The sequence below is a fragment of the Tachysurus vachellii genome, chromosome 11 (genome assembly GCF_030014155.1).
Source record: "Tachysurus vachellii isolate PV-2020 chromosome 11, HZAU_Pvac_v1, whole genome shotgun sequence".
Taxonomy (NCBI): Eukaryota; Metazoa; Chordata; class Actinopteri; order Siluriformes; family Bagridae; genus Tachysurus; species Tachysurus vachellii.
In genome coordinates, this window is record NC_083470.1 from 25,465,122 (window position 1) to 25,480,121 (window position 15,000).

General features: G+C 40.3%; 2 protein-coding genes across 3 annotated transcripts in view; both read right to left on the minus strand.

Annotated features, from left to right (window-relative positions):
- Positions 1–2,859, minus strand: part of tgoln2 (trans-golgi network protein 2) — a 7,491-nt gene extending 4,632 nt beyond the window's left edge. Inside the window, exons 1-2 of one of the 2 annotated variants that reach the window (XM_060881797.1) lie at positions 2,705–2,859; positions 1–664 (exon numbers count right to left, since the gene is read on the minus strand). The exon at positions 1–664 is cut by the window's left edge and continues 628 nt beyond it. In XM_060881797.1, the coding sequence (XP_060737780.1) occupies positions 1–664; positions 2,705–2,756 (716 nt within the window). In that variant the 5' untranslated portion in view covers positions 2,757–2,859. Of the gene's footprint in view, positions 665–923; positions 1,145–2,704 lie in introns of those variants that run through there. The other variant, XM_060881796.1, reaches the window with a different exon arrangement.
- Positions 2,860–13,363: 10,504 nt separating this feature from the next.
- The window catches only part of tcf7l1b (transcription factor 7 like 1b), a 36,957-nt gene continuing 35,320 nt past the window's right edge, over positions 13,364–15,000 (minus strand). The window contains exon 12 of the mRNA XM_060881025.1: positions 13,364–14,343. Within this exon, the coding sequence (XP_060737008.1) occupies positions 13,865–14,343 (479 nt within the window). The 3' untranslated portion in view covers positions 13,364–13,864. The remainder of the gene's footprint in view (positions 14,344–15,000) is intronic.

Consider the following 15,000-nt stretch of genomic DNA (forward strand, 5'->3'; position numbering starts at 1 on the left):
TTCTCTTCTGTGTCCGGCAGGCCCGTAATTTTTTTGTCTTCAGTCTGGATGCTTGGCGTCTCCATCTTGTCCCCTTGGTGCTCAGTTGTCATGTCCTTCTTGTCAACTGGTTGGACAGTCATCCCATCCTTCTTGTCCACAGACTGGACAGTCGTCCCATCCTTCTTGTCCACAGGCTGGTCAGTCGTCCCATCCTTCTTGTCCACAGGCTGGTCAGTCGTCCCATCCTTCTTGTCCACAGGCTGGTCAGTCGTCCCATCCTTCTTGTCCACAGGCTGGTCAGTCGTCCCATCCTTCTTGTCCACAGGCTGGTCAGTCGTCCCATCCTTCTTGTCCACAGGCTGGTCAGTCGTCCCATCCTTCTTGTCCACAGGCTGGTCAGTCGTCCCATCCTTCTTGTCCACAGATTTTTCAGGTGTCCCATTCGTCTTGTCCACAGACCGGTCAGTCATCTCATTCTTCTCGGTATTCGATTGTTCAGGAATCTCATCCTTCTTGCCCTTTAATAGGGCAGTCGTCTCGCCCATCTCCTCGCCCATCTCCTCTGATTGGCTTTTGCTGGCTGGTCGGACAGTCGTCGCGACCGCATCGGCCACCGTTATTTTGTCTGCCTCGTCGTGTGTTTTACTGGTTACGTCACCGGTATCACGGCGAACCGGACCACCTGGAAATAAATCCGTACACAATTTTTATTATAGCGGAAGAAGAAAAATCTATTTAAACAAGACACTTAAAATATTCAAAGGAAAACATTTCATCAGCTTAAATAGAAAACATATTTAACATAAAGAAGATTCTAAACCACAGCACAAATAACTAACACAAAGCCTTTAAACCATAAGGGGAAATATGAGGTCCAGCTAAGTGCACTTGTCTAGTGAGTGACGAGTGATTTGGGACACAGCCTTACAGTAGCTTCTTACCGTCGGAAATAAACAGAAATATCGACACCAACACCACAGCCGTTAATGTCAAGCGCATTGTGACGGTCCACGAACTACACGTCGACGAATAAGCAACGTATAACCTTTAAACACGTACAGACACTAAAATAAAACCACTTTTAACCAGAGAAAATAAGATAAACGTTCAGACGCAAACCGTCAATTTCAGTCTAAACTGCAACGTCACACACTTCCGGGTTTGACCCGAATTTAAAGGGCGGGGTTTTCTACGTCACCTAAAGGCTCATGAATATTCCATTTAAATACGTTTAATAAAACATTAGAAAGTGTTTAACATTAATTATAGCAGAATAGTATTATAAATTTTACTTTATTTATTTTATGATTATTTTATTGTATTATTATTTAAATATCGGCTCCATTTATTGATTTTATTTTTTGTTTTATTACTAGAAGTAATTTATGCTTATTTAATGTTTATGCATTAATTATTATTAATTATTAAAAGTTATTCATGCTGAAAATATTTCCTTTACATTTATTTATCTGTTTATTTACTGAAGTTATAACAGTAATAATATACAATTGAATTTATTTAATAGTTTGCGCTCTACTTAGGATTTGTTTTATTTTACTAATAAAAGGTGACAGTTTTCAATAATAATTTATGGAACTTTTTTTGACCTCAGGATGTTAAAATATCAGTGAACGAGCTATAAAATGCTGAGGATATGGAATATAATCAGCTTCATTGTGATTCAGTAACTCGGATTCTTCTAATTATTTCAAGGGCAATTCAAAGACATCTGAAAGTAATATTTTATTCGTATCTATTTTATGTTTATTTATTTTTTTTTGCCATAAAATGTCTCAGCATTAAGGCATGAAGGCATCTGGAAGCACTCAGGCTACCTGTCCAAAGACAGTTTACCTGTTCATTTATCTGTCCACTCAACTGTTCACTCACCTGTCCACTCAACTGTACACTCAACTGTACACTCAACTGTACACTCAACTGTTCGTTTACCTGTTCATTTACCTGTTCACTCACCTGTTCGTTTACCTGTCCACTCAACTGTTACTCAACTGTTCATTTACCTGTTCATTTACCTGTTCACTCACCTGTTCGTTTACCTGTCCACTCAACTGTTCACTCAACTGTTCATTTACCTGTTCACTCAACTGTTCACTCACCTGTTCACTCACCTGTCCACTCAACTGTTACTCAACTGTTCATTCACCTGTTCATTCACCTGTTCATTTACCTGTCCACTCACCTGTTCATTTACCTGTTCACTCAACTGTTCATTTACCTGTTCACTCAACTGTTCACTCAACTGTTCACTCACCTGTTCACTCACCTGTCCACTCAACTGTTACTCAACTGTTCATTCACCTGTTCATTCACCTGTTCATTCACCTGTTCATTTACCTGTTCATTCACCTGTTCATTTACCTGTTCACTCAACTGTTCACTCAACTGTTCACTCACCTGTTCACTCACCTGTCCACTCAACTGTTACTCAACTGTTCATTCACCTGTTCGTTTACCTGTCCACTCAACTGTTCACTCAACTGTTCACTCAACTGTTCATTTACCTGTTCACTCAACTGTTCACTCAACTGTTCACTCACCTGTCCACTCAACTGTTACTCAACTGTTCATTCACCTGTTCATTTACCTGTCCACTCAACTGTTCATTCACCTGTTCATTCACCTGTTCACTCAACTGTTCACTCACCTGTTCACTCTTTATTATTATTATTATTACTGTGAGATAAATGAGATGTTCACATACCTTTACAGCTGTACAGCCAAATTCCAATGAAAAGCAACACCGAGAACTTCATGGCTACTTTACGGTGAGATCCAGGTGTAGAAATGAAACCGTGAATCAAAGTAAATACGACACAACTGATAAAGCGAGAAGCTTCACTGCTGACTGCAGCAACGTCATCGGCTTTGATCGACTTCCGCAAACGTAGAACAAATGGGCGTGGCTTCACGTTCACGTCTAAATTCACGTACCACTCTATTCAATATATGACGCTTGACACGGATTCGAACCTGCGTGGATCCAAGGAGCTTTATTTGTCTATTTATTCATTCATTCATTCATTCATTCATTCATCTTCTACCGCTTATCCGAACTACCTCGGGTCACGGGGAGCCTGTGCCTATCTCAGGCGTCATCGGGCATCAAGGCAGGATACACCCTGGACGGAGTGCCAACCCATCGCAGGACACACACACACACACACACACACACACTCTCATTCACTCACGCAATCACACACTAGGGACAATTTTCCAGATGCCAATCAACCTACCATGCATGTCTTTGGACCGGGGGAGGAAACCGGAGTACCCGGAGGAAACCCCCAAGGCACGGGGAGAACATGCAAACTCCACACACACAAGGTAGAGGCGGGAATCGAACCCCGACCCTGGAGGTGTGAGGCGAACGTGCTAACCACTAAGCCACCGTGCCCCCTGTCTATTTATTTATTTATTTATTTATTTATTTATTTATTTATTGGAGCTTATTATTAATTTTTTCTTCTCATTTGCAAATTGTTTTTTTTTTTTTTTTTTTTTTGTAAAAACAAACTTGGAGTATTTGTTTCAGTGTTTTGTAGAGAATTCCATTTTAAAAGCCACTAAATACCTTCTAATAAATTGTAAACCCCATGAATTTATATATTAATAACTGTCACGTCACATCCTTCATACCAACAACAATTAAACTGTATAATGAGTCACCATTCTGTCACAGCAGGAGTAAGAATAGAAATAGAAATAGAAATAGGAATAGAATTAATATTTCAAAGACTAGTGATAGTCCTAGCAGTAGTGTTAATTAAACAAATTAAGTTGAGAGTATATATATATATATGTGTATACTTAATATCAGAATCAGAAACAGGTTTATCGGCCTAGTGTGTTGACACACACATGGAATTCGGTTCCACCTGTTTGTGACTCAGACAAAAGTACAGACATAAATAACACTATACTATACAAACTGTACAAGACAAAGCAGATGATGAGATACAATATAGACAGAATGAGTATTCATTCATTCATTCATCTTCTACCGCTTATCCGAACTACCTCGGGTCACGGGGAGCCTGTGCCTATCTCAGGCGTCATTGGGCATCAAGGCAGGATACACCCTGGACGGAGTGCCAACCCATCACAGGGCACACACACACACACACACACACACTCTCATTCACTCACGCAATCACACACTACGGACAATTTTCCAGAGATGCCAATCAACCTACCATGCATGTCTTTGGACCGGGGGAGGAAACCGGAGTACCCGGAGGAAACCCCCGAGGCACGGGGAGAACATGCTAACTCCACACACACAAGGTGGAGGCGGGAATCGAACCCCGACCCTGGAGGTGTGAGGCGAACGTGCTAACCACTAAGCCACCGTGCCCCCAGAATGAGTATTAAATATAAATACAGAATATATGACTGATCAGTTGTGTACATAAAGTGTGAGAAGCGCATGGTAGTGCAGATAACAATATTGTGTAATATTATGCTTTTGTACAATATACACCAGCGGTAGTGTGTGTAACGTATACGGATGATGTGATGACTGACAGTTCTGATAATGCAGTACTTATAGATATGAAGCAGTGAATATAATTATGGTGAGTTGTTGATCAGGGTGATTGTCTGGGGAAAGAAACTGTTCCTGTGTCTGGCAGTTTGGGTAAACAAAGCTCTGTAGCACCTGCCGGAATGGAGGAGCTGAAAGAGGTTGTGTCCAGGGTGTGAAGGGACAGTGGTGATTTTTCCTGCCCGGTTTCTGGTTCTTGTGTCGTACCAGTCCTGGGGAATGGGCAGGGGGGCATCAGTTTTTTTTTCTGCTGTTTTTACTGTGTGTTGCAGTCTGTTCCTGTCCTGTTTAGTTGCTGCACCAAACCAGATGGTGATGGATGTGTGTATACAGGACAGATTCATATATATATATATATATATATATATATATATACACACATATATACGTACATATATATATATTAATAGTATTAGTCGTATTAATAAAAGTCAGTTAATTTTTCAGGTATTATAGAATTTAATAATTCATTCTAGTCCTGTGGTTAAGAATTCAGCAAACAGCAGGGGGTGATAGAGGACTTTCTGGACTTTCATTTCAGACTAATAATGTGACTGAGCCTCAATTTCTACATTTTGTTTTGCAGCTGTAACTCATCTTTTTTTTTCTTCTAAAAAATCTTACAACACAACAAAACTCCGATTCATGGCTGTCGAAAGACCCTTCTTGGAGCCATCACTGGTGGTGAAGCAAGACGCCCAGACCACAGCAATACAACCAACTATTATGCCTTTGTTTTAGACTAAGAATACACACGCACACACACACACACACACACACACACACACACACACACACACACACACACACACAACAAGTAAACAGCTCCTACAAAGTCCTAAATGACCCAAACACATTAACGATGTGGTGTGAAGTGTTTGAGGAAACAGATGCCTCCTTCAATTTTAATCACAAAGCACGAGCGCTTTATGTATCTCCAATTCTTCAAGCTGTTATCATCAGACATCCACATATGTTTCATCAAGGAGACAGGGGGGTTTGTGCAATCACAGCGTAACATATACTCTTCTATATTCAGAAACAAGCAAATGCCGAAAAGCTTAAAATATAAACGCCTCAAGCGTGGTCCATCAGCAACGACGTGTCGACTATCTGACACTTTGCTCTTCAGTTTTCAACTGGAGAAATAAAACTACGAATAAAAAAGGTACCCTAAATTAATGTAAACAAACATTATGCATTTTCACATTTGAAAAAAGATTAAAAACTAACTTTGAACGAATGATAATCTGTAAAAATAAATAAATAAATAAATAAATAAATGAATATCCAAGATGGCTGCCCTCCATCCATGCTTCTTTACTTTTTGCTCTGGAGCTGCAAGGCCATAAATAATTTGCATGTCTAAAGTGTTATGCAAATAAATAAACACACATTTTAATATACTTGAAACATCATTTAATATATGTAATGTTTTAATCTACAATTTAGATAAATGAGAAAGTTCCCTGTACACTTCTGCACTTCTGTAAGTTTAAAAAGGATCGGTACCGAACTGTGTCTTCGATGCTTTTCCATAAACACGTGCATAAATTTCAACACAGAACCGAGTTAAGCTACACGTCTTCATATTAAATTTCAGAGGTGGGAGTAAGTCACACATGTGCAAGTCACAAGTAAGTCTTAAGTCATGAATGTCAAGTCAAAGTCAAGTCGAGTCTTTTTTTAATATTTGTCAAGAAAGTCTCAAGTCTCAAATTTGCGACTTAAGTCTGACTCAAGTCAAGTCGAGTCCCCCATCTCTGAGTCATTTAACTCAAGTCCGAGTCAAGTCTCAAGTCGCGAATGTCAAGTCAAAGTCAAGTCGAGTCTTTTTTTAATATTTGTCAAGCAAGTCTCAAGTCTCAAATTTGCGACTTAAGCCTGACTCGAGTCAAGTCATATGACTCGAGTCCCCATCTCTGTTAAATAGACAATTTGAACAAAATTCAGCAATTTTTCTAATACGATTATGACAAGCTGGGCTTAGAAAGGAACGATACCTTTCTTTAAATCTAATTTATTTTATGAACATTTTTGAAAATTCCTTGTTCTGTTCTTCACATTACATTTTTATTTTTTTTTTTTTTGGGGGGGGGGGGGGGGGCTTAGAAAGGAACACAGATGACTATATCATTGATATTTTACATTAGACACTCGCACAAAGTTGGAAGGCAGAGCTAAGAAAGGGATACCAGACTATAAAATAATTGGATTCTGATTGTGAGACGTCGGCACTTCAACAATAACGTTCCAGACAGGAAGTCACAGAGCGAGTCAGTTTAGCAGAAATGTTCACCAAATATCTCTGATGACTTCTATGGATTTCTGTTACTTGTTAACAACATGTAGGATAAACGTATATGAGTCTCGAGTCAGAATCTAGAACTCATCTCTATCACCTGATTACAGGGTGTTAATTATGTTCATGTTAATCGTAGGTGACGTCCTCCTTCTGTTGGAGTCTGGCAGCATCCGAGCGTTAAATATGGTCTAATTATAGCGTTTGACATTTAGTTCAGAAGGCGATTTGTCTCGTTCCACATGAACGTTTCCTTCCTGGAGGTCAAAACAGGTATAAATACAGCAGTAGGAGGATCCTTGGGCTCAAGGGGGCCGGGTGTTACCTGATTTCACAGAGTCTGAGGAGGATGCTGACAGGATGCAGAGGAAACAATCGGTTAAAGTGGAGGAGGGAGGACACGGACGAGGACGGAGATGTGGACAGACAGGGAAATGTCGCTTGCTTCTATCAGCCACTGGAGAGAAGTGATGGTGTAAATCACACAGGAGGAAAATTCTTTAAACCAACTAAAGCAACAGCTCGACCTCCTGTAATAATAATAATAATAATAATAATAATAATAATAATAATAATAATAATAATAATAATACATTATTTATTTATTTACTAAATATGTTAGTGTTAATTTAATATTTCTTTTACTTTAAATACAAATTGCATTTTACTTCATAGAAACAGTTTGCTGGTTCTAACATGCTTGTTCTTTATTAAAATTATAAATAAGGAATATATTTAGATATTAATAGTGAACTATTAGACTTTATTAGTCACGTTAACATTAGTCACATTATTAGACATAAAGGAAACTATCTATGTAAGAAATGAGCTAATTAGGAAACTAGCTACATAGAGAACTAGACATATTTCTATTCATATAGGAAACTAGCTACATAGGAAACTAGCCACATTATTAGTCATGTAGGAATCTAGCCCAATGAAAAACTAGTCATATAGGGAAATATACGTCTATAAAACCTGATATTAAGACAACTATGATGCTAGCCACGTTATAAGTTATATAGATATCTAGCTATATAGAAAACTGACCTCATAATAAACTAGCCTTACAGGAAGCTAGCCTTATAGAAAAGTATTCATTTAGAAGCTACTAATCACTAATAGCTTCTAAATGAATACTTTTCTATAAGGCTAGCTTCCTGTAAGGCTAGTTTATTATGAGGCCCAAGACTCGAACCCACAACCTTAGGGTTAGGAGTCAGACTCTCTAACCATTAGGCCACGACTTCCGCCTATCCTTATAGGACACTAGACACAATAAAGCAAGTCACATTATTATCATTTCAAAAGTTTGTTTCTTTAACTTAGGCTTCTTTCTAAAATTTCAGCTCAGAAATGAGCTTCATCCAGACTTGCTCAGAGCGGCTACGTTTTCCTTAAAAGGTAACGTGTAATTTTAACTGAAAATGAGGGACGGTGTGGAGGGAAAGGAAAGACTGATGCTTAGTGCTCACGAAATTACAGACTGCTTCTTTAAGCAGAAACCTTCACCACCATCACCTGAAGGGTCAGTTCTCTCAAGCAGTCCTCTGAGTGACCCGGAGATGAGCGCAGAACTGACAAAGAACCATGATTTCAGCCTCACTTTACAGAAAACCCGAGATGACACTCGCTCTTCATTCTCGTCACACAATACCTGAGATTCAACAGCCTCTAAAATCAACCCGCTGGGCTTCACAGCTTAAAAGCGACCGTGTTTTATTCGCCGTGCTTCGTGACCCCTCCACGGTGCTCTTTTGTGTTAATATTAATGGTCACACTGGAGGAATGTACAGACAATGTGAAGCGCTCGAGAAGCATCAAAGCCGTAAAAACCTGGCAAGAAACTTGGGATCAAAGAGAATGTGAAGAGCAGAAGCTGGGCTCGGAGCCGGCAGCCTCTAACGAGCAGAATTAACATGTATTAATTCCAAGCTTGCATCAAGCAGGCAGATGTCACATCGCAGCTTGGAGCGAAACACAGATATAGTGGGAATGATTAAGTTATTGGACGAAGCGTCGTACTATAACGAGTGGTGTGTTATCATGACGCGTGTTATCTTTACTTCTGGATTTGATGAAGTAGACAATTGATCTCTCAGGTCTCGTTGTAATAATCTGCCCAAAGTGTTCATTAGGCTAATCAAGTCCTCTGAGAGGCTACGACATCATCACACTTCATTATGTTCAAGATATTTTTGAAAAGATTTATTATAAATGATTCATTCAGCAAAATCGAGCTATTCATAGCTTTTCCTGACAGCTCTGAGTGCAGCACAACTATCACCGCCACACTTACACCTAGGACTCCATGCTAAGTCTAATTACACTCTTGTTTTTTGTGTTAGGAGCCTTTTGTCATTAATTTATCAACATATCTGAGGTAAATGTTGACGTTCTACAACTTTCTGTCTCATCTGTCTCCTTCACGCTGTCATTATATACAAAACCTAACTGATAAATGCGAGTTATAGCTTAATGATTAACCTCAGTCGTTAGCTAACTTATCATGTGCTCAGTGTTTACAGTTTGCGGCAACATCTTGGATATTTCTCATTTATTTTACGTTTTAATTCAGCGGACGTGAAGCTTTTTTGTTTGTTCACAAAAATGTACTCGACTTTTCCATAAAGTGACACTTTTTACACAGTTTAAGAACTAATTTCCTTCGAGAGAGTTTAATCAGTGTGTGTCTTTATCTTGCAGCAGATTTCATGATAAAATCAGTGATTAAAAATTAAAGTGTAATTAAAAACACTATTGGATTTGTTTAAAAAAAAATGAGGCAAAATCATAGTAATGTTAAATTTTCCATCAGCGGTTAAACGCATTGCTTCGAGCCACGTGTCGGGTCAGTGTGATTCGTGCTTAGACGCAGAGACGCTGCAACAAACCGAGGAAGTGTTTTGATGTTCCTGAGACTTTTACACCTCCATTTTATCGTTCCACATGTTAATTCCCGTCCTGGGTGTTTGCTGCATCGGTGGATTTCTTTCTAGAATATTATTTGAAATGTAGGAGCTTGAAAACATCCCGGAATAATTTCACAGATACATAATGCAGACGTGCTGCGTTTCAGTGCAGAGAGTCTGAATCCGGCGACGTGAAGGAAGAAGCTCAGAGTTAATGATGCTGAGGTGCTCGCTCTAACTAGAGCTCTGTCGAAGAAAGAAAACAGGCCAAGGGAAAATAATCAGGGTCTAGGCCTCTCTCCAGCCTGGCCCTTCAACATATTAAAGTCACTCACATACACTTTCTGCAGCGCTGTTTACGACCGTGTGTGTGTGTGTGTGTGTGTTGTGGTGTACAGAGAATAGACCAGTGTTTCTCAGGCCTAGGGTTTCTCTGACAACTCATTAGCTTTAATTTGGCTGATGGATCAGGATGTGGAGCTCAGGGCACTCGCAGACGCAGAGAGCCCCCGAAGGAGAGAGAGAGAGAGGGAGAGAGAGAGAGAGAGAGAGAGAGAGAGAGAGAGAGAGAGAGAGAGAGAGAAAGCAGCCTAGCCTGAGATGATGCAAGGCAGAATCCTGCCCTTCTTAATGACTCTTGAGCAAAAGAAAACACACAGCGTGTATATATATATATGTGTGTGTGTGTGTGTGTGTGTGTGTGTGTGTGTGTGTGACTGACAGGTGTGTACCTCACCCGAGGGCAAAGAGGGAAATGAGCACTCAGTAGGTGTCAGCCTGTCTATCTGGTATCATCTCCACCCCCCTCCACCCCCAAACACACACACACACACACACACACACACACACCATCTTACTCTCTCTCTCTCTCTCTCACACACACACACACCATCTTAGTCTCTCTCTCTCTCTCTCTCTCACACACACACACACACACATCCACATCCTGGATCTTATTGATACACAACAACCGGAGCTAATTATGTAGAGTCAGGAAAAGCTCGTATGAATAATATGGGTAAAATGTTTTAGGGATGATGGTGGAGAGAATGTGGACCAGGATTATTAGCTTCCAACACACACACACACACACACACACACACACACACACACACTTACACGCACTCCAAAATCCATTAGCCACACCAAAATCTCATATTGCATTGCATCTTTTTTTTTCTTTGCACCTTCCTTTAAATTTCATCATATGTGACCGCGACGTGAGCACACGTGAGGGACGTGTGGATTACTAAAGCACGTTATTCCCTAAAATAATTGCACGTGAACAAGAATACCCGAAATATGGTGGGATCGTATAGGGAAAAAGTTAGACGAATGTTGGAGTCAAAAACTCAAAAAATCAAACAATGTTTATCATTTACTGAATATTTTTTGAATAATGATCTTTTGTGAAATTAAATGAATTGCTGAAAAAACATGAAAATAATGAATTGTGGGTAAAAAAGAATAAACGTTCTTATTGAATAATTATAAGGAAAAAAAATCACATTATGGAAAAATAAATGATTCATTTGTTTTTGGTGATTTCTTTTGTCCTCAGTGATTTGTTCCTTGTAAAAAAAAAAAATAATACATGAAATCACATAAAAAGTGATGATGATGATGGTGATGATGATGAGTGAAATAATCATGGGACTGATTTGAACCCCAGGTTCGTTTTGCACATAAAGTGGTGTGTGTGCTGCATCTGCCCCGCTCACAGCACTTAGGAAGCGATAGCACCATCCCCAACACCACTCAACACCACCCAACACCACCGCCTCCCTCATATCCAGAATTCCTTACAAAAAAAAAACGAGGAACCTGAGGAACCCGAAACGTTGTGGTGTTTTCCATTAATTGAAAATCCTAATGAGGTCCCGGGAGCTCCATGCGATTACCATCACGTTGAGCCACAGACACGAAGGAAAGATGCAGTAAAAGAGAGACAGAGAGAGAGAGACAGAGAGAGAGAGAGAGAGAGAGAGAGAGAGAGAGATTGAGGGAGAGAGAGAGAGATGGAGGGAGAAAAGAGAGAGAGAGAGAGAGAGAGAGAGAGAGAGAGAGAGAGAGAGACTCACTGACCTGCTTTTTCGCTTGTTGTTATGGGACTCTACATTCCAGGAAGGAACAGATGTCTATTATTTTTTATTTGTGTTTACTTTTTGGCAGGAAATTTTGTTGCTCTGGCGCAGCTGTTTATTTTCCAGTGAGGTTTAAACCATTAAAGATTTAAATCCTTCCAAATATCCAGATTAAGTTAAAAAAAAAAAAAAACAAACAGAAAACTAACAGGAACATGAACCCTCATATTTACAGGTGTAAATGTTTATTTCACACGTGGACTTTTAATATTAACATGGCATTTTTTTTTCAGAATTTCTTTTATATATATATAAATCATATGGATTATATTACATTCTGATTCATTTCTTTTACACCTGTAATTTCTTTCTGAATTTAATCTTAAATTCTGGAGAATTTCTCCTCTTCTACATTTGATTTATTTATTCCCAGGATTTTAATTGATTTCTCAGCATTTAACCTTTATTTATCCAGGTAGCGTCTTTTCCAAAACATCCTCCACATCACACACACACACACACACACACACACACCACTCTATAATCAGGTATATAGAATAAGCGTAATAGTACAAACTGAAACAACAGATGTCTATAATCTCTCGTAGATAGATTTATCCCACGTGATCACGTTACTGGTGTAAACGTGAACCCACTGACACGCCGAATCTTTCTGCCGTCTTCTGCTCGTCACGCTTCGTTTAAAAAAAAAAAAAATCATTTAATCTTTAAAAAAAAAAATGTCCTTAAGTTGCAAGGTTCTTTTTTTATTTAGCTCTAAAAAGGTACGCGACTCTTTTCAGAGCTCGAGCCTGACGCCTCCTTTCTGCTTTCGTCCTTCGGATTTTTATTTTGGAGCAAAAGCTGTTATTAAATAAAAAATAAAAAAAGTCGTATCTGCTTTGAGTATAAATTAAATTCACAAGAGATCAAAGTCACTAGGATTCGACTTACAAATGTTAAAGATGAGACGCAAGCAGATGAACGTGAAGATAAAGGTTTGACCCTGTGTGTGTGTATATGTGTGTATGTATATGTGTGTGTGCGTGTGTGTGTGTGTGGTGGCTAGCGACAGGTGACGGTGCTGTACAACGTGAAATAAAGGAGACACTCGAGTCCCATTCAGCAAAAATAACGTGGGCTTCGTTCCTCTCGTCCTCTCCAACGAAGCGGAGTTACTTCTGCAGGCTGGTTATTTCCTCTTTAACCACATCAAGGACAGTCTTTCCATCACCAGCCTCTCTTTGTGGTAATAAAACTAAAAGTTATACAGCTTCGCACTTGACTGATCGTAGAAGCGCCGACAACCGGAGGCTCCTTTATGTACGTGTTTAATAAGAAACGATTCGGTTCTCCTTGTCCGAGTCTCCGCGCTCGTGCGCTGTTACAGTACGTTCGAACCTGCGCGTGAACGGAGCTGCTGCTGCTTCGTTAGATTCGGTAAAGGACCCAGACGTGGTTTGAAATAAATAATATCGTTCAAAAAACAGAGGGGAAAAAAAGCCAGCAGTCTTCAGAGTTCTAGAAACAATTTACAAGTTTTATTTATCAAGTTCACACACTTCAAAACTGGGGTAGTCTCAAAGGCCGCACTAATAACCGGCCTGTACTATGAATTAAACTTCAAAACTACCGTTAATTACATGTAAGCTTTTAAGAATTTTTTTTTGTTCCTTCTTGTCTTATTAAAGAAGTTTTTAATACAAGTAATAACTTTATACAATGAGATTTTCTTGAATAACTGTATCAAATAAGAAACCAGTTCCAAAGTAGACTTTACAAAAAAATACACTTTCATAGAGAGAGACACAGAAAAGCAGGTGATCAAATATTGACCAATAATATTTCATTTACTTTTCGCTTATCAAAAAAATTAACCTGACGTCTATGTTGGGGAGGAAAGGTTTAAAAAAAATAAAAATAAAATAAACAACAAAAAAAGCAATGTACAGCATGTGTAAAGCAGAAAGAGAGAGAGAGAGAGAGAGAGAGCGCGAGAGAGAGCGATGTTTCCGCAGGCTCAGTCAGCTGATTTGGTTACCAAGGAGAGCGGCTGTGTCTGGAACAGGGCATGATGGGAGTGCAGGGCGGCCTGGTGGAACGGCGAAGGCGGGGACAAGAGGGAGTGGTGCAGGGAGGTGAAGGGGATTGGTCGAGAGAGGAGAGTCGGGGTCGAATGGCTGCCTGAGGAGCTGATGGCGAGAGAGATGCTGGGGTGAGAGGAGGAAGTGGAAGCAGAAGAGGAGGACGAGGATGAGGAGGATGAGGAAGGCTTGGAGATCAGAGAGAAGTGAGGGTGGTGGCGGTCTGGTTTGGTGGTGAGAGACAGCGGCTGGGCCTGCTCAGAGTGAGTAGGGGCGGGCGCGGCGGGCGACGCCAGGGCGGCGGAGGGCGTGGCCGGGGAGTCCAGCATGCTGCCGTGAGAGGACGCTGGGCTGTCAATCATCTTCTCCTGAGGGAGGTACTGCACACAAGGCTTCTTATTCCGCGCTGAGTAATCTGCAGTCAGGAGCAGAGAAACACCGTTTAACACGCAGGACACGGATTACTTTACACTTCACCATCACCGTATTTTCCACACTTCACAGTTAGACCTACATCCTTATGGTTTCTATAGTAACAGATAGAACAGATTAATGTAAACATTAATGTAAACAGATTAAAGTAAGTGTGTAACTTTGCTGTAACTAACAACCTGCTTCTCAGACATGAACTAGAACAATAAATAAACAAACAAAAAAAAACTATAAACACCACATTGTTTTTTAATAAGCAACTCTTCGGCACATCGTATAAATGTATCAGGAGTCTGGAAAATACGGTGCGACACGGAAACTCGGACGCAAAAGAAACGGATGAAGAGCTCTGAGGGACACGGAGTGAGTCTGTAGTGATCCTGCGATGTGACTCGACTCGACTGATGACGAGTCAGATAAACACTGCCTCGACAGCACGCCAACAACACGGAATGAAGCTCGGTCAGAACGTCGGGGACGCCCCAGAACGAACACGGTGACAACGAGGACAAAGACGGGACACCGGACAGGATGCGGGTGGCGTTTATGACGTGTGTGTGTGTATACACGTGTGGATGAAAGGGTGGAGTGATGGAGGCTGCTTCGTACCTGCCTGCGCTAGCACTGCACTTCATACGCT